An 18,454-nucleotide genomic window follows, 5' to 3' on the forward strand; every position below is an offset into this window, starting at 1 on the left:
TTTTATCTCCATTAAATGTTAGGGATTCGAAAGAGGAAAAACTGCCTAAAGCTATAACCTATGGAGTCAGCGAACAGTTGCAAAATGATTAAGCTATTCTTATGGAATAGGCAAATGAAATGTTTAATGCAATAAAAAAGTGGAAATTAGAAGATAAAGTCTAAAGCATTTGCTGTGACACAGCAGCTTCAAATACTGCACGCATTAATAGTGCCTGCATATTAATTGAACAAATCTTTGACAGAGAACTGCTGTTTTTCCCTTGCCACCACTACATTTACGAACTAGTTTTACGTAGTGTATTTGAAAGTAAAATATCTCAGATTACAAACAGTCCTGATATTGTTTTTTTTTTTAACTCGGACTAAATTGGATATAGCAAGAAATTGGCGAAATTAATATACATTTAATTTAGGAACATATTCATTATAACCTTCACGTGTCAAATGTAAACCAAGCTTATAAATACCTACTTGACTAGTCCAGCTTAGTAATCTAGCAGTCATGCAATGCTAAAACATCTGAGCCACATTTTCCTTTCTGTTTTCTGCATGTTAGTAGAGATGCTTATCTGTAAAGAAAAAGGAACTTGGTCAGCAGTAAATCTACAACATGGGACATCCTGACATCCTTTTGGAGGATCTCTATCACCTTTGTGATGCAGAGCTTACATACGATCATATTATAGTTAAAGTAGGAAAAATCATATGAACCAGAAGGATGTTTATTTATACCAAGGAAATATGTACATCACTTAAGTAATATAACAATTTATCATTCCTCCACCAAGAGATGGTTAGTTGATTGAACCAACATCAGATTGCAACACTCGACAGTATCTCTCATGTGTTGAAGAAAAATGGGGATGTAATGTACCCAACTATAAAATTATCTTACATGACACATGATATATATTACACTTTAGGCAACAAAATAATGTTACAAAATATTCTACAAAACTGACATCATAACCAAACTGTAGGAAGAAACATGCTTCAGATCTGACAGGCAGGAATCAAGAACTGCTGCTACTTCATCAAGGCGTGCACGACTGCCTTGGCGTTCAGACTCTTGAGGTCTGTGTACGTCTGCCCCGTGCCCACGAACACGATGGGCTGCCCCGTGATGTACGTCATGGAGATGGCGGCTCCGACCTGCAAGTACAGTTGCTGTTATGAACCCAGGTCGTAAGCAAGTGTTTCAATATACAGCAGGAAATAAAACGAGAGGGGAAAATAGTGCAAGTGCAGAGATTCATGCACACATCTGTTCGGCTGTACGAGATTTGCAACCACGAAATCTATGATAAACCATTTCTAAAGTGCCTATTGGTGAGGAGAGGGAATGGGCAGCCACTTTTTAAAGTGCACAATTTGGTACGAGTTTCATTAAAATTTCGCGTTTTCCTCTTCTTGTTAGTTGTCAAATGCTGAGCACTGAAAATGAAAAGATTTTGGATGTCGAGTGTGTGAAATGGACAGACAGAATAAGAAACGAAGCTGTGTTGGAAAGAGTGGGTGAAGAATGATGCTGAAACTGATCAGGAAGAGGAAAAGGAATTGGTTGGGTCACTGGCTGAGAAGAAACTGCCTACTGAAGGATGCACTGGAAGGAATGGTGAACAGGAGAAGAGTTCGGGGCAGAAGAAGATATCAGATGATAGACACATTAAGACATATGGATTACGTGTGGAGACTAAGAGGGAGGCAGAAAATAGGAAAGACTGGAGAATGCTGGGTTTGCAGTGAAAGACCTGTCCTTGGGCAGAACACTATGAATGAACAAACACTTTATTTACATTTCATTACCTTATCATCAATAGTGTCAAACTTGGTAAGCACTATGCCATCGATGAGGTGCGGGTTCTCAGATGAGGAGTAGTCGGCCATCGCCTGGTTGAACTTTATGAGCTGGTCCACCGCTTCGTTGCCCACAAGAGCTTCGCCAACGAACAGCACCAAGTCGGGTCCGTTCACCTTGATCAACTGCAGGGAGTGAACAGTAAACAACATCCTGTATTTTCAAAGACATTGTGGGCACACCTGAGTTCTTTAATCTCGTGTTCCTCTTTTATAAAATGTTATCTTATTTGAATAAGATTAGTTTGATTTACTGTAAATATTTTCCCAATACGTTTTTACTTATTTTAAATTCCAGCTCATAAATTTGTGTTATACACGTTGCATATTTTAAATAAAGTAACAATGCTGGTTAAAAGCATTCACTACTTCGTCACCCAAAATTAATTAACCATGTGCATTCAATTGTTAAAACATATTTGAGAACACTTCCAACCCAATTTTCTTTAATTATGGTTATATTTACTTATCATAACCCCTTTTATCGCTAGTACCCTGATTATGTGCAAAATGTATACTTATCTGTGAGGCAAAAAGTGACATGGTGATAATGTATGGTGACAAGTTAAGAACTTTCTGTGTACAGTTTTACCGAACAGTAGAGACACTGTCCATTGTAATTAACTTAGATCATTCTAGAAATAGGTCAAAACTGTAGTTAGTTTTATGAAAATATATAACTCGAAATGAGGTGCTCAACACACAAATGGCACAACCCACAAAATTATATTTCCACTTCACCTCTTTGTAACAGTGCACGAAATGCGATGCACAAATGAAAATTGTGCTGAAATCTCATGTAAAAACTGGGAATGACGATTAGGCTGATTTACACTTTGAAAGAAACAATATGAGGAGCTCTTTAAATCGATAAACTCAATATGCAAATTTAGTGGGTTGGGTCATTTGTGTGCCAAGCGGCTCAAATATAAAAGGCAATCTCTGGTACATAAAGATTTCCGCTTTCTAGGCCAACAGATGAAGAGACATGATGATAAGACTGCTATGTCATGTTTAATCTGTTAAATCTCCATTAAATTTTGTTGCAGAAAATGAAAAATGAATTGTGTACCAATTAGTACTAAAACTTCCATAGCAATTTCAAAGGTCTGAAGTACAAAGAACAAGTGTTACCATCTTGTTTCAAATGCCCCTCATCCCCACAAATTAAAAATGCTAGAGCCACCTTGCAAGACAAGTGTTGACGGAACTGATATAATAGCTGATATTAGCATCAGCTTCAAGTTGTGTTATAATTTTTATCATTCCCAAGAGATAATGAGAAAAACAAGCATAATGTTCCTATATATGACATTAATGCCACTCTGGTGCACGCCACGCCGCAGGTGTGCCAACCTAATATGTTCTGGTGGCAACTCAAACTTATTGGCAGGACTAGGTATGATCAAAATGACGTTAATGGCAGGAAATTTTCAATGTGGAAACCACATCACTGTCCCTCATGGTAAGGTATGAAATGTTGAAGTTTTAAAGAGGGACAATAAAAACAGAGTATTAATGAATAAATCAGAGGAAGGAACATAAAATTCAGCTCCTACAATCAGATATAACACGGTTTTAGTTACCGGTACAAAATGAAAGAGAAAACACTGGGCAAGAAAAGAAGAAGATGGTCACAGTCATGCTCAGTCTAACTACAAGACAGCTAAGGAAAGAGAAGCATGGTTATTTATTTACGATCTTTATATTTCTCATGTTATCTGTCCCACCTTGGCCAGAGCCCTCATGAGTGGCTCGTTGTCCTGCATGCGTCCGGCCGTGTCCACCAGCACCACGTCGATCTTCATGTCACGCGCAAAGTTGATTGCTTCCATGGCAATTCCAGCTGCGTCTTTTCCTGTAGCAAAGAAAATGGCGTACTTCACACCGGCAGCTACATGCCTCTCGCAGTTAAAACTAGAAAGCAATGGACTTACCGTAGCCTTTCTCATAGAGCTGAACCATTTGCAGGCCACCGTGCTTCTCCGCAGGGTGCAGAGCATTCAGATGTCGAGTGTGCGTGCGCAGCTGCTCCACTGCACCGGCACGAAATGTGTCACAAGCTGCAATCAGCACACGCAGGTTGTTCTCTATCAGCCAGAAACATATCTGCAGCAAAGAAAATGGGCAAAAGTCACTAAAAAGTGTGTGTGTGTGTGTGTGTGTGCGATGCACCGGCATGAGCTGCAACCAACACACGCAGGCTGTTCTCTTGGCTCGTTACCTGCTAGCACTAGGACTGCTGTCATAGTAAATTTCATTCACGCAGAACCTGCAGTGCAACTTTTAGGTAAAGCACAAAATCCATAAATTCACTGGCCATTCTTGTTCCTGGATAAGCTTGGGTTCCAATCTAAAAGGCTAATTTTTAATTAGCTGTTTAACGATACTGAATCAAGTCCATGCTTCTCTACAATCAATGGAATTGGTGATAATGAGATGACTTCAGGAAAAATAAATCAGAGAATGCCATGGCGTTATCTGACATTCGTATTACAGCGGAAAGAAAAACAGATAATGAGCCCAAGTAGGATATCAACTCATTAGTCGGCCTCGGTAGCGTAGTTGGTATAGCGCTGGCCTTCTATGCTCGAAATTGTGGGTTCGATCCCAGCCCAGGTCGATGGTATTTAAGTGTGTTTAAATGTGACAGGCTTGTGTGAGTAGAATTACTGGCTTGTGAAAGAACTCCTGCAGGACAAAATTCCGGCACACCGGCGACATGACATAACCTCTGCAATTGCGAGCGTCGTTAAATAAACCATAATTTAATTTATCAACTCATTACTATGCACCATGACAGTATAACCCCTCTCCGAATACCAAAATAAAATGGGCGAAATGAACGAAATCTTTGCCTCACCTTTGCGAGGTTGGTGGACTTGCCCACACCATTGACACCACAGAAAGTCATGACATAGGGGCGCCCGTGCTTCTTGGCTTCCATAGCATCTCTCAAGATGTCGACTCGTTTCTTAGGAGACAGAATCTGCACCAGTGCTTCTGTCAACGTAGTCTTAACAGTGTTTGCAACACTCTCGAAAGTCCCCAACACCTGTAAAGCAAATGAAGCATTTCCTTCTCTTCTTAGATCTGATTTCACTTTTGCTTTGCAAAGTGCAAAAGTAAGTATAATTTTAAAAATAAGTATTTGCTGTTGGGAAAAGTGAGTTTATTGTATGATATTTTAGGGACTAAATTTGAGGAGAAAAATGTGTTACAAAGATCATCACTAAGTGAACGAAAGCCATGTAATTTACATAATCTTATAAGCAACTAACTCCTATTGTTACTTAAGAAACAAAACAGTGAAGTATGAATACAAAAATTATATCAAGTAAAAATAAATAATAATAAATAAGTGCATCACAAAGTCTTTGTAAAACAGAAAGGCACAAATAATTCTCGCTCTGCAGAACTTCAAAAAATGAAATTTGCAAAGATTGGTAAAACAGAGCTGTGCACAGCATTTAAAACAACTGCACTACATGAAAAGACGTAGCAAGCATTTCCATTATTCACTATGTTAACACATTATACATAAAGACAATTCAGGCTGCTGTCACGTCTCACAACGAAACTAAGATTTCTCTTTTGGCTTGGAATTTTTGTAGATAATGATAATATCTAACAGTGCCAACATTACAAGTTTAGAATAAAATGAGAAGCAAAAGAGAAAATGGTACATGCTAGTTAAGGTCCACCATTATGGTCTGGATTTTGATGATCAAAAAGTGCAAAAAAATTACTTACAACCTACAATTACACTTAGAAAATTAAAAACCCAAAACACTTTCAATGAAACAGTAGGAAAGGACTTATAACACTAAGCCTCTACTTCTAGATACTTTATTATAATCTTTACTGACATTCTGTATAGAACGTGCAGGTTTTTCATGTCAGAAATATTTTAAACCTGTTTTTTGGTGCTACTTACACTTCCCACATTTTATAAAAGGGTTATGTACAGAAAAAATATTTAAGATACCGTCAAATGGGCAAACTTGGAACATTATCACAGGGTATTTTCGTTTTGTCACAGCAACACCAAACTGTAATAGAACCAATGTGCTGCACAACAAAGTAACAAGTGAAGATTATGTTGCCACTGTGACAAAACGAAAATACCCTATGATAATGTTCCAAGTTTGCCCATTTGACGATAGTTTAGTCTTAGGCTGCAAAATACACTTACGAAGTACGCACAGCATTGAGTTAAATACGCACTTTAAAAATGGAAGCTAAACTATATCTGCATAGACTGCAAAATTTTAACAACTATACTTCTGATTATTCTACAATGATTTGGAAATAGCCCTCACCTCAAACATAACTCCCCCATCCAAAGAGTGAGAGAGAGAATCCAGAAAGGGATGTAGCTGCCCCAGTACTGTTTGCTTACAGCCACATAATTAATTTTTTGTATATAAAAAACAATATTTCCACAAAGGTTAAGTTTCTTTAGTAGCCATCCCTAAAACCGAATAATTTATTTGTTCATTTTATTGAAATGTACAAGCCTACATTACCTTCTGAGACAATGGTGTAGTAAAAATATTATAATAGTGTACAGTATTCACGTTTCCACTTCACATTGAAAATACATAGTGCATAGCAAAAAAAAAAAAAAAAACTGACAGTTAGTAATTATTAGGCAAAGCTAGGAAACATGGCACAGAAACTGAAAATGAACTATAGAATACTACAGTTTAATTATCAGCCAGCTGATTTTGAAGTTTATTATTTTCGCACTAGCAGCAGTATTTCAGAGCAATGTGAAAAGAATGCAGTCCTGTTACAGAGTGCAAGCTCACAGAGTACCCTTTTTGCTATCAGAAAAAATATGAACATAAAAACGAAACTAAGAAAAGTAACAGATTTCTAGATGATTAGTATAAACATGCTAAGTATGATCACAATTCCGTGCAGGGATTGCATTTTGGTACAGGGTATCTGATTTCTTCCATTCCAATACTCATCATCGTCACTTCCATTCCAATGCAGTACTAAGCACTCACCCTGCCCTCGAGCTTGACTGCCACAGACTCGCACAGCTTGTGAGCAATGTCCGTTGCCACGTTCTTGGTGATCAGGTGGTCCTTCAGCTTGTCCAGCACCCCCTGCATGCCTTCCCGTGTCAGGTTCTTGCTGCCCACCAGACCCCTGCACATCACATCGGCAAGCACTTCAAATACTACTAACTTTTAACTCTTGTGGAGTTGCAGGCAGTATATCTTCATTGCAGCCATATCGTATTTTATAACTAGCAAGAAGAATGGAGTTCTTGTAATGGGGAGGGAGGGCAACATGCACTGCTGAATTCAAATATACTTCGCTCGCACTCTTGCTCCCTTTCATTTTTATATAATTTTATTGTGTTTACATATTTTGCTAACACAGTACACTGTGCTGCAGTGTTGCATGCAGGTCCTTGCAGGGCTGTGCAAGACAGAGGAGCAATGACTCAGCAGCAGCGACATACAAACAAAACTGGATGTAATTGCATCAATATAGAAGATAAAAGATGGAAACAAGAATGCCACCCAAAACAACGCAAGTGTAGAAGATGCCAAATAAAAAATGTCAGATACCTGTGGCTAGCTTATAGAATGATGAATATGATTAGGATTAATAATAATAATAATAATAATAATAATAATAATAATAATACAGCAAGAATTTTCGGTATTAAAGAAGCCAGCAAGGCTAAAAATAATAATGTCAGTAAAGACAGATCCTTACAAACCGTCATCTGTCAGTACAATAATGTCTCCTTGCCTACTAAAGAAATTTTACTTATGCATGTGAAATAACCCTCTTGCAACAACACTTCGGAATCATATTGGTGAGGTAGGATCATAGTTTGTATAAGTAAATATATTTGTGAATAAATATTTTTAAATAGTATTATCTATAATCTTTTCGCTGTAAGAAAAATCCTAATAAAAACAATATCACGTGACTGAAGTGAGGCTTCATTGGCCACTGTTTGGTGCCATAGATTCTCAGTACGTGTTCCCGCCTACTGTTGTACATTCTGTTTCATGTTAAACATTTCCCGTTATTCGTCAAGTAGGCCTAACCTCACTTCTATGCATCTGTTTGCTCAGGGAACATTTACTTTATAATTATTGTAATTAAAACTCACTTAACTTATTATATACATTTAAAACTATTTCTTTTTCTCCGTTTTTGAGAGGGTTTCCACTCTATGTTTAATAACCACACACACCGAGGATGCAGAAGCCATACTTCAGTACCACATGGTTATGTGAACAACTACGAGCTCAAGTAACGTCAGCTTGTTACAAGAACAGACTATCTCAGTATTACTGTTGGTATTCATCCGCGTTCATAGTATATAACAAAATATAAAAGTAACTTTTCTTTTACATATGAGTGAAGTTATATGTTTCATCGTATTTAACAACTAGAATTCAATTTTTTATTTTCAAATAATACAAGATTATGGTTTCCAAATACGAACTATATTCTCCTGCGTCATGTCAGTGTTTCGAATGGGAGCCAATCATGGGTATGACAGCCACGTGCTTGTGTTTACATTAGGATTTTTCTTACAGCGAAAACAGTATAGTTGAACATTTTAAATTTTATTGTTGCTGTACAAAACTTTGACCACTAAGTACTGAATGGATATGCTCCGTTTTTTTTTTCAGAAAAAAAAAAAAAGACTAGAAACGAAAGCACTATTTAAATTTAAAAAAATAGCCTCAGAAGAAAGTAGCCTTGAAATCTGAGCCATTTGAACAAAAGCGAGAAGTCTGAATAACGGCAGGACAGCATGAGGGCAAATCAAATTTTTGTAAACCTAAGATTTTTTGGTTTCTAATATAAATAACACAGTGTAACGTCTAATGACATGGTGCTTAATCTTACAAGTCGTTCAAGTCTGTGATTTCTTTGCAATGTCAATAAGATAAGTTCTAGCTTTTAGGCAATTGAAACCCAGACATGGCAAGGTATGTTATGTAATGTAAGAAGCTCTGTGGTACCTGAACAAGGAGAAGACGCCCTTCGATTTGGCAGCAGTGGTGGAGTTCTGTTTGTGAGCCGGCACAGACTCCTCGTCCTCAAAATCTTCTTCCTCCTCAGAGTCGCTCTCCACCTCCAAGTCGCGGATTCCACCCATCATGGAGCCAATAATAATCTGTCACAAATTACTGAATTACCCGAGTGTTATTCACTATCATTCTGCAAAAAATTTTATTAGCAACTTGAATGCATACAAACTCAAGTTCTGCACTTCATAATTGCCGCAGTGAAAACCACTCCAACGAACACATTACATCACTCTTGAAACACAAGCCCTATATCTTACAAACTCTAACAAATGGAATAACAACAATCAAAGTTATAAACACATGAATTCATATAAGGAGTGATGAAATTAAAAGAAGAATTATAACTATCAAAACATAAATAAAATGTATTATAAAATGCCAATCCAATAGCCAGTATTGTAGTAAATAAAATACAACTTAAATTTAAATACACGCTTTAGCAAGGACAACTACGGAGCTCGGAGGCCCAAAGGTGCTTCATTCCATTGTTTTACATATAACAAACAGAGCCAACTCCGTTATTCCTTTAAGTCCTTGTCGAGAATTTAAACTGATACATCTTCAAGACACAAATTCCTTCGAACTTGATGAGTTGGCCCAGCTGCATGTAATTCTTGGCTATTAATCTTTGAGGGCTCGAGGGAGATAATCTAATATTTCTGTTAGCAATCTTAAGAATACAGAGTCTTAGAAGAGCTGCAGAATATAAGCTTTTGTTCACTGACTGCCATTCTTTCTTAAACCTTTTAAAAAGTTCATTTTCTGGACCATTTGTTGAACCAAAGATGCCGGAGAAGAAGAATTTCCATAATATGGTGCCAGCAAGGTATATTTTAAAATTTAGTGAAGAAGACCTTGCACAACTAGGAAAGGAATATAACAAATGAAGAGTCCACTGCAAGAATGATAGATGTCACTTTCTTGTCGAAAATGAACCAAGACTGTCAATGCATAGCTTAAGACATATAGAATGTACATAGAGAGTTATATGGCATTAACACTGATAGTCATTGTCCAGTAATGATCGGAAAATCACAGTTAAGCTTTGAGCGCTAAGCATTTCAAACTTTCAATTGCTTCTCCTGAAAAATGTATTCCAAATGACATCCATCACTCTTGCAGTGGACTCTTCAAATATTTTCTTGTAACTAATTCGGATATTGAGAGTGTATGTTAATCTTGTAACTAAAAACTGCCACGTGTTTTGTACTTACACTAACTATTTTGGAAATATTTTTATTAACGTCTTTGATGTTACAGGTAAGCAATGTTATTAATCCTTGTACTCAACATGTCATAAAGTGAACGTGACAAATGTTACTAACAAGCCTATCATTTTCCTCCGCTTCTACATCCAATCTGACACAGGAAAACGTATGCAGAAAAATGAATTGCTTGCACACTACCAGGAGAGCTAGTGTCGCTCCAGCTGCACTGTGGAGCGGATCTCCTTCGGCAGAGTGCAGTGCTGCTCATCACGATAATCAAAATGTTCTACGGCACAACTCACCTTGGTGTCAGGCAGGACCTGGTCTCCCTCAGCGGGTTTGTCCTTGGTGTAGTCCAGAGCAGCGAAGTCCTTTGCACTCCCACCCAGGCCCCACACACGGGGCTTCTTCCCTTCCTTCGGTGGCTTTGGGCTTTTTCTGTAAATGTAATGCATACAACAGGACAAGAGACATGTTAACAGGAAATAAGTACTGTTATCCTGAGTTACGAAACTTTCAATTTAACAACAGAATCTCGGAATGCCACTTTCTGGCTTTTAAGAATTTTAATGTAAAAAAATAAAATAAATATCTCTACTGATAGTCTGCTGTCAATTTCGGGGAACAAGATACAGCCAATGTTTGATGTTTGGTATTTATTTTAAAGAAAATTTAGAAACGTTCATCTTCTGATCTGCAATTAGTTCATAACTGCTGGATACAGCATTGCTCCTTGAAATCTTAAGGAGGTTTGTGGTCCACATTTTCAGAAATCAATAATTCTTACATGGATCAATGAAACTAAATGCTGATTTCTTTACACTACAACAAGAAGGGATGTGATAACTGATAACTGTTCAGTAAGCTGGGATGTTGGATGGTTAGCTTACAATTTTAATAATGGGATCATTTTTTAGATATTCTAATTTTCTCAAAAAGTTTAGCAATTTTCATCTACAAATTTGTTCTCTAACAGCAGAGTCATAAGAAGTAATGAATATCAGAAATTTCGAAGGCATATGTACTATTGGTAAGCAAAGATGCTGAAGTGACTACTCGAAGCTGTTGCTTTGCATCACTTCTTAATCAGCAAAGATAGCTGCAGCTTTTCACTCCTGCTGCAGGTTGATAAAAACATTCTAGTAGCATTCTGTTTTTTAAATAAAAATTGCTTGGTCATGCATTTGATACAGTTTTCACTACCACAGATTCAGAAAGGCAGATTGATGTACAAGTTAATATTCTTTTAATACCAGTGTGAAAAGTATCTCCATACTGCCCTGCAAATGTTTTCTCTTCCCAGTTACACTGAGATGCTCTCCCAAAATCCGAACTGTTTTAGAAAAGTCAAGAGAGGAAGGGTATAAAAAAGTTACTATTGGTCCAGAGAACTCTACGATCAATACTGTGTTCAGATGTCACTCTTTGGAGAGAAGGCCAGTTTGTTCTTCTCCACCGGTCATACTTTTGACCCCTGGCCAAGTCTCTAGTCAACTTTGATCTTTCAGAGGTGAATCTAAGCACTCCCCAAATTAGTAAACCCACTTTCAACTCCACGGATATTTGTTCAACAAACAATTCCAGTAGCTCATCACTAATCTGGTCTGCCTAGCAGACGTGTCCTCTGCCACACACTACCTCTGGACCAGCAATTATATCAATAAACAATCAACTTTTCCCTCTCAGCACCAAACTTGACCTTCTTATCCCAACTGCCCTCACCACATCAGAGGAATGCACAGCAGTTCTGAAACTAAACATTTACAGGGTGCCAGTAATACAGACACAATCCAGGAGAATGAGCTTATCTTTAAGGTCAGAAACTGCAAACTGAACCCATTAACATTATCCCATACTTTTCTGACTTGGGGCGAGGACTCTTCCCGCCAGCCGCCACTCTCTGAGCGAGGCGCAGTCGGTTCTGCTGCAACGTCTCCTCATCCAGCTCTCCGTTTGCAGGTGGCCGTGACTCAGTTTCCACAGCCTTCACTTCAATCAAAAACGTGTAACACTAATGTAGAGTCATGGCACACAATAATATTGACAATTGTGGACAGTAAGACTATGTTGCTACAACTTTTGTTCTCTGCCCTGCTGTACGGGTGACTGGCTGGAAGCCAAAGCTCTACTACTGCTTAGTGAATAGTTTCGTCAAAATTAAGTTGAATTCTTCCAGTGTAATTATTTTCCCCGAAAGATAAAGAAAACGAAAACCTCTATATTCCCTGGGTCAGTGTGAAGTACTGTCCCTGAGTTGAGACATTTATACATATCGTGCATTCACAATTCACTTTTTAAAGACTTAGTCACTATATTCCAGAATCTCCTGGCTTAGTTACCTCATGAGTGATGCCTTATTGGTGTCACTTATGAGTAACACTGTATTCTTAGTCCCATAATACTGTAATGAGTAGACTTCGTGGAATTGCCACGAGAATCGTAAGGTTTACTACGCACGCAGTATAGACTGTATGAGAAGGAGACGTGCAACGGACGGAGTATGCCACTTATGTAAACACTGAGCAGTATACTGCGGTTACAATAAAACCTGTATCCTGCATTCAAGAAATATAATGAATGATCTTTGAAGTAGGAAATGTCTAAACATGTAAATACACAATTATTTTATAGTGAGATATATTAATCCTTAAAATTTAATGTAATATACTCATATCATCCTTGAATATGTGCATTGCAGTGAAGAGTTACATACATTTTGAGCGACTGCAAAGTAACCTCCTCCGATGGTCACTTAAACAGTTTTTATATTGGGAAAATGTACGTTCAACATCACACGATGTAATACGTGCATATTTGAAGAACGGAAAGTCACTACTTTTTAGTACACCAACTTCAGATGTCTTGTCGTGACCTGATACATCATTTATAATACGAATTTGTGAATATACACAATTTTTAGCAATAATGTTTCTCAACTTACATTTCACTTTTTCTGAAATTAGTGAATTGTTATTTTGGATAACGGTTTCTTATACTTTATACACTATATTATGGGCTTCTGAGGGTTGTAGATTAGATGATTCTAACAGGGTGATGCTTTTGGACACGATTTTAAAATCAGAATCAATGAACAGAATATCTTCCAATAGCTGTTCAGAAGGCAATGATTTTACAGCTGCAACAGCGGAACTGTCTGTGCTATCCAATGTATCAATTACCTCCAATATTTTGCCGTAATTTTTGCATAATAATTAACAGCATCCAACCACGTTTCCCAACGGGTCAAGACTGGCTGCGGGGGTAAGGATATTCCAGGGGCAATTGTTTGGAACAGCAACACTCTCATTGTAGTATGTTTGATTGAATTCTTGTCTACACTGAACAAATGTTAAGCTTTGACTATTCCAACCACATTAATGCATAAACAAGTGCTTACATAGGTATACATTAGCTGTAGCTGCTCTATCTATTTGGATCGGTCACAACTCTTAACATGAACTGCTTATACTACGAGACCGGGCTGTCGCTCACCTCTTCTATACTACCGTACATCGGCAACTTGATTGCATGCTGCGTGTGGCAATTCACCGAAGTCTAGTAATGAGTATAAGTGTGCATGGGATATACAATACTGCACTTGCCCTCCAGTAAAGGCTCTGCTCACAAATAACATGCACTACAGGTTATGATCCTACTTGAAATAAAGCTGCCTGAAACAAGTGCGAAAGTAGAGGAACTCTGTGTAAGTGGCGACGTAATTTATGTACTCTGTTCTAAAAGATGGTATTTAGAGCAGCACTGCAATTTAAAAAAATCAATAAAAACCATTTGAAGCTGATAGAAAGAAGTGAGCCTGACGACCTAACTTCAACTGGTAATTCAGATGAGATCTGTATGAAATGATGGAGCATGGCAATATTCCTTTCCACGAAACTGAGGACAAGCACTTTAAAAAGTATAATGTATACAAAAGCAGTGCTGGTATTTTACAGCAAAGACTGAGTTCATAAGTATTCACGAAAATGCCCCACAGAAAGTGCTGATGATTTCTTTGTGCTTGTCATAATGCTGACATGGCAAATCAGAATAGGTCTATTTCATTTTATGGTGGTGGCAAGTCAAACAAACTTCGACAGAGTACTGCATTTTAGAACAGTTTAGCTTGAAGAAAATTAATTTAGAATTAGATTTATCAACGATGCCTAATGAAAAATGTGCCAGAAGTGTACTGCTTAAGCAGTGGGTCGAAGGACACGCAGCTTTAGCAACTGATGGTGTCTCGATATTCTTATGTATATATAAAAACCATTAATAATAGTGAATTGCTTAAAATAAAACAAGTTTTTTTTTTTTATTTTAGCTGTTCATATTTTGTTACTTTTAGTTCACATATCTTGGTTTCTAAGCATATTATGAGCATGCTTGCCGTTTTTAGTGCATATGAATCTGCCTCCTCGCCCCTCAATGATAACGCAATCAGCGTATTCCAAATCTCACCGGAGTGGTGGACAACAATGACGTCATGCTGCAGCAAACTATGACCAAAACTGCTGGAAGGTTCGATTGCTGTCATGGCGACTGTAGAAGTTGTCTGTGCTACGCTAGCAAGATTTTGCGAAATTTCTATACTGTCATCTCGTTCAAAGAAAAGAGAGCACAAACAATTTAGTTCTTGAACCAGTAGAAATATCTGATCCGTTGACACGTTCGTTCATAAGTCATTAACATATTGTTTTTACGTTGTGCTCATTACAAACAATACAGCAGAACACACCGCCATGACACAACAGTGCACGATGTCATTCGTCTGCTAATTCCCGAACCAATCAGATTCACTGATGGCGGCTGATGGATACTGCCACCATCTCTGCAAACTGATGGCACCGGTCGAGCATCAGTGACGTCATTGTTGAAATTCGGAACACCGTGATATCATCAGATTGTCAGCGCTGAGATTCAGAATACGCTCAATAGGAAGCTAGCTGCACTTAGTGCTGTTACTGTGACTGCATGAAACAGGAGCGTGTTCAGAATCAAGTCTCAAAGTGCAGTCAGAACCATGTTAGTACTTACTGTTAGTGATGCCTTCACCATTAACAAAACCAACACCTTTCTTCTTTTTCCCTGCAAACCATAACAAATCATTATCGTTTATGCAATACAAGCATCATGAATATGATTATTCCATTCACACAGACTCTCAAGGCACAAAAAAATCAATATTCACAGAATACTGCACATAACTTAGTGTATAATAAATATTACAGACTGTGACAATAAAAGAAGTCATCGTTATCCTGACAAGCATCAGGCCGAGTGGCCTGTTATAGTCTTGTTTCCTGTTCATCTCTTCATTTTGGAAAAACAACATTTTTCGTACGAGATAATATAAAATAAAAATTCCAAAATTATTAAACAAATAAGTTGGTTTTTTGTAAAGGAATTTTGTATAAATCTGTAAAAGTGATTGCAAACAGTGTTAATGTACAGTTAAGCCAACCCATGCTCAGAGAAAGATTACAGTCTTGTAGATATTCATTTTACATAACTACGCTGATTATATGCAAATAATTCATGCAGATTTATTGAAGAAATATAAACAAATGTCATTTGAGCGTGACACACGAACTCTCAACCTTTCTTTGTAATAATTGTAATCAAGCACGAAATAATCACTGTATTACAGTTTCTATGCATTGTAACTATTAACAAAGGTCAGCACTTCATTATTATTTGAATTTAACATACAGACGTAATGATTTATTTGCCTTAAATGTGCTTTCAAATATGTCATTTCTAATAGAAAATTTCGCGCTCTTAGACCACAGACTTTGTGCTTTTTCTTCCACATACGTGTTGTTACACAATCAGTGTTGTCAGATTCAAAAAATTCGGATCATAACGAAAAAAATGACATATAACAAGCAGAGATTCGTGAGATTTTTCTTTTTCATGAAAATGTCGCATTTTCATGGAATGACCCGGGACTAATTTCAGAATGCTGTTTTATATGAAGAGACAACATATTGCATTAATTAACTTCTCTTATCACTGACCCTTACTCTCCACTTCTAAGCCGAAACAAAAATAGAACATTCAAACCAACACATTCCTGAAACTAGTGACATATTCTATGTATCAGTGTATTCCTGATACAGCGCAGATTTTCTTTTCTCTTGTAAGTACCGTCTGCAATCTATCGAATTTGGACAAAAATGGTTCACGTTGTTGTCTGAAGTCTAGACTTACACCAACACCACTTCACAACTGCTGCCAAGCATCTCCTTTCACAAATACAGAATAGTTTGACCGTGTCATTCTTCTAATGCTACGCGACTGTTAGGTCAATGTCCTCAGTAGAGCAATTAAGAATATTGAACATTTACTGCAAGTCTTAACAAAATGTATTTATGTAACTCCGACTTGAAGTTAGGTAGGCCTATTTGATCATTTCTCATCATATCGCATTAACCTGGATCATCCTGAACAATTAATAAATACTTTTTAGATTCTTACCACTTTTCTTATTTTCTTTCTCATCATTTTTTCTTTCAATCATGGAAGCAACGGTTTTCTTTGACTTAGAAGATTCTTCGAATGTTCTCATCTGCTTGGGAATCTTCGCTTGATGTTTTCCCCATTGCTCTGCCGAATTCAAAACAGCTCTAAAATGACTACTAAAGTCGTCGAAGCCCTACAACAGAACACATCAACATGCCCACATTGATGTATAACTTGTATCTCTTTTACAACACTTTCTCTCACATTACAAATATTACCTACCTGAAAGTAAAGACCTTCTTGTAATTCTGTCTTGTACATGTCTCTAAATTCCAGATGAATATCATTTAAGAATTTATCAACATAAGATAACTGCAAAATTTTTTGATAAGCAACAACAAACACAAGCTCAAATTCATTATCAAGCTTGTATTTCAGTGTCAATGCATTATGCTCAAAGCTATTATTTCCAGTCCTTTCCTGAAACATTTACAAAATCAATGTCAACATAATTAACAATCCTACATCATAGAAGGGATGCTCCACTCAAACTAGCCTTTAACTAGAGATGTTCTAGTAGGCTACCTTGTCTTCTATTTCGCTGGAAGGACTTGCAATGTCTATTTCCTACGATCTAAGACAGATACAAAATACGTTCATTTGCATACTATTCATTATGCAGCTTATAGTATTCCAATAATTTAAAAGGAACCCAAAGGTTCATTGCCGCCCTCACATCGTAAATGACACATAACAGCTGCTATATTATTTAAAACGTTCCTTACAAAGTTTCAGTTTATCAGAAAATGTTTTACAAAATAAAAAAAATCATAGAATATAGCATGACATACATATATCACAATTTTCAATATGACTTGTAATTTCTAAATACATTGAAGTACAACCATAACCTTAATTATACAATGATTCTACTTACTTGTAATATGACACTTCTTATTAATGCATTAACTGAAGGTGTAAAAATTTGAGTTGTACTTTGGAAACACCACAGTACTATACCTCCTTTGCTAAATATAGTAAATAAATCCAACATTTTGTAGACACCTATGTAACAGCTGTTAATTTGTCACTTAGAACCGGAAGTACGTATTTTATAGTAGTCATTCTTTTCAAAACATAGGGATCATGGGGTATCGAGCAGGTTGACCAACATATATTTCAGAATTCAGTCGTTTTGTGCACAAGCATAAAATAGAATGATAATAAAATTTAAAGACGTAAACTCTTTCGGTGCATCTACACTGTTCAACTTTTCTTTCAACTTTACGCATTCAGGCAATGTATGCAATAGCGAAAGAAACGCATTCAATTGTGCATGCCATTTTACCTTAAAATGAGGTTGCCGTGAATAACCTGAGAATTGTTTTGAGGTATGTGGATATCAAGGGAACAAATTGAGCCAGAATCTGGGAGAGTTCGTGGGTAGCTCAGGCAGTAAAGCCTTGGCGCGTTCAGTCAAAGGTCCCGGGTTTGATACCCGGTCCTGCAACAATTTTTCTCTTGAAATGATTCAAGTCAGCACCAAAGGAACTATACCTGAAAGCCAGATTTATATGAAAATTAATTGTTTCGTATTAATTAGAGGAGCCTTTACAGCCAACCTCAGCATGATATTCTGTATGTGATTTTCCATAATTTAACAGTGGTCTGTATAGCAAGTTTGCTGGTCGACCAATAAATAAATTAAAAAAAAAAAATTGTTTCGTGATGCTGGACTGAAAATGGCGGGAAGCACAATTAAACTTTATTGAAGATTATCGCAAATACGAGTGCCTATGGAGTCTTCAACAATTTAGAGAATCATATAGAGAGAGATACAAAA

General features: G+C 37.1%; 1 protein-coding gene across 2 annotated transcripts; it reads right to left on the minus strand.

Annotated features, from left to right (window-relative positions):
* Positions 1-708: 708 nt before the first annotated feature.
* Positions 709-17,725, minus strand: SrpRalpha (signal recognition particle receptor alpha). Of its 2 annotated transcripts, XM_069822307.1 has the most exons (13): positions 17,549-17,725; positions 16,894-17,091; positions 16,627-16,804; positions 15,184-15,234; positions 12,006-12,138; positions 10,452-10,587; positions 8,873-9,027; positions 6,878-7,022; positions 4,723-4,914; positions 3,797-3,968; positions 3,590-3,717; positions 1,809-1,985; positions 709-1,154 (listed from the first exon to the last, which is right to left on the minus strand). In XM_069822307.1, exons 1-13 carry the CDS (start codon positions 17,663-17,665, stop codon positions 1,029-1,031), a joined length of 1,908 nt encoding a protein of 635 aa, XP_069678408.1. In that variant the 5' UTR covers positions 17,666-17,725; the 3' UTR covers positions 709-1,028. The 2 variants fall into 2 exon arrangements, with proteins under 2 accessions (XP_069678408.1, XP_069678488.1); XM_069822387.1 differs by lacking the exon at positions 15,184-15,234.
* Positions 17,726-18,454: the final 729 nt, after the last annotated feature.

Source organism: Periplaneta americana, chromosome 1 (assembly GCF_040183065.1).
Source record: "Periplaneta americana isolate PAMFEO1 chromosome 1, P.americana_PAMFEO1_priV1, whole genome shotgun sequence".
NCBI lineage: Eukaryota > Metazoa > Arthropoda > Insecta > Blattodea > Blattidae > Periplaneta > Periplaneta americana.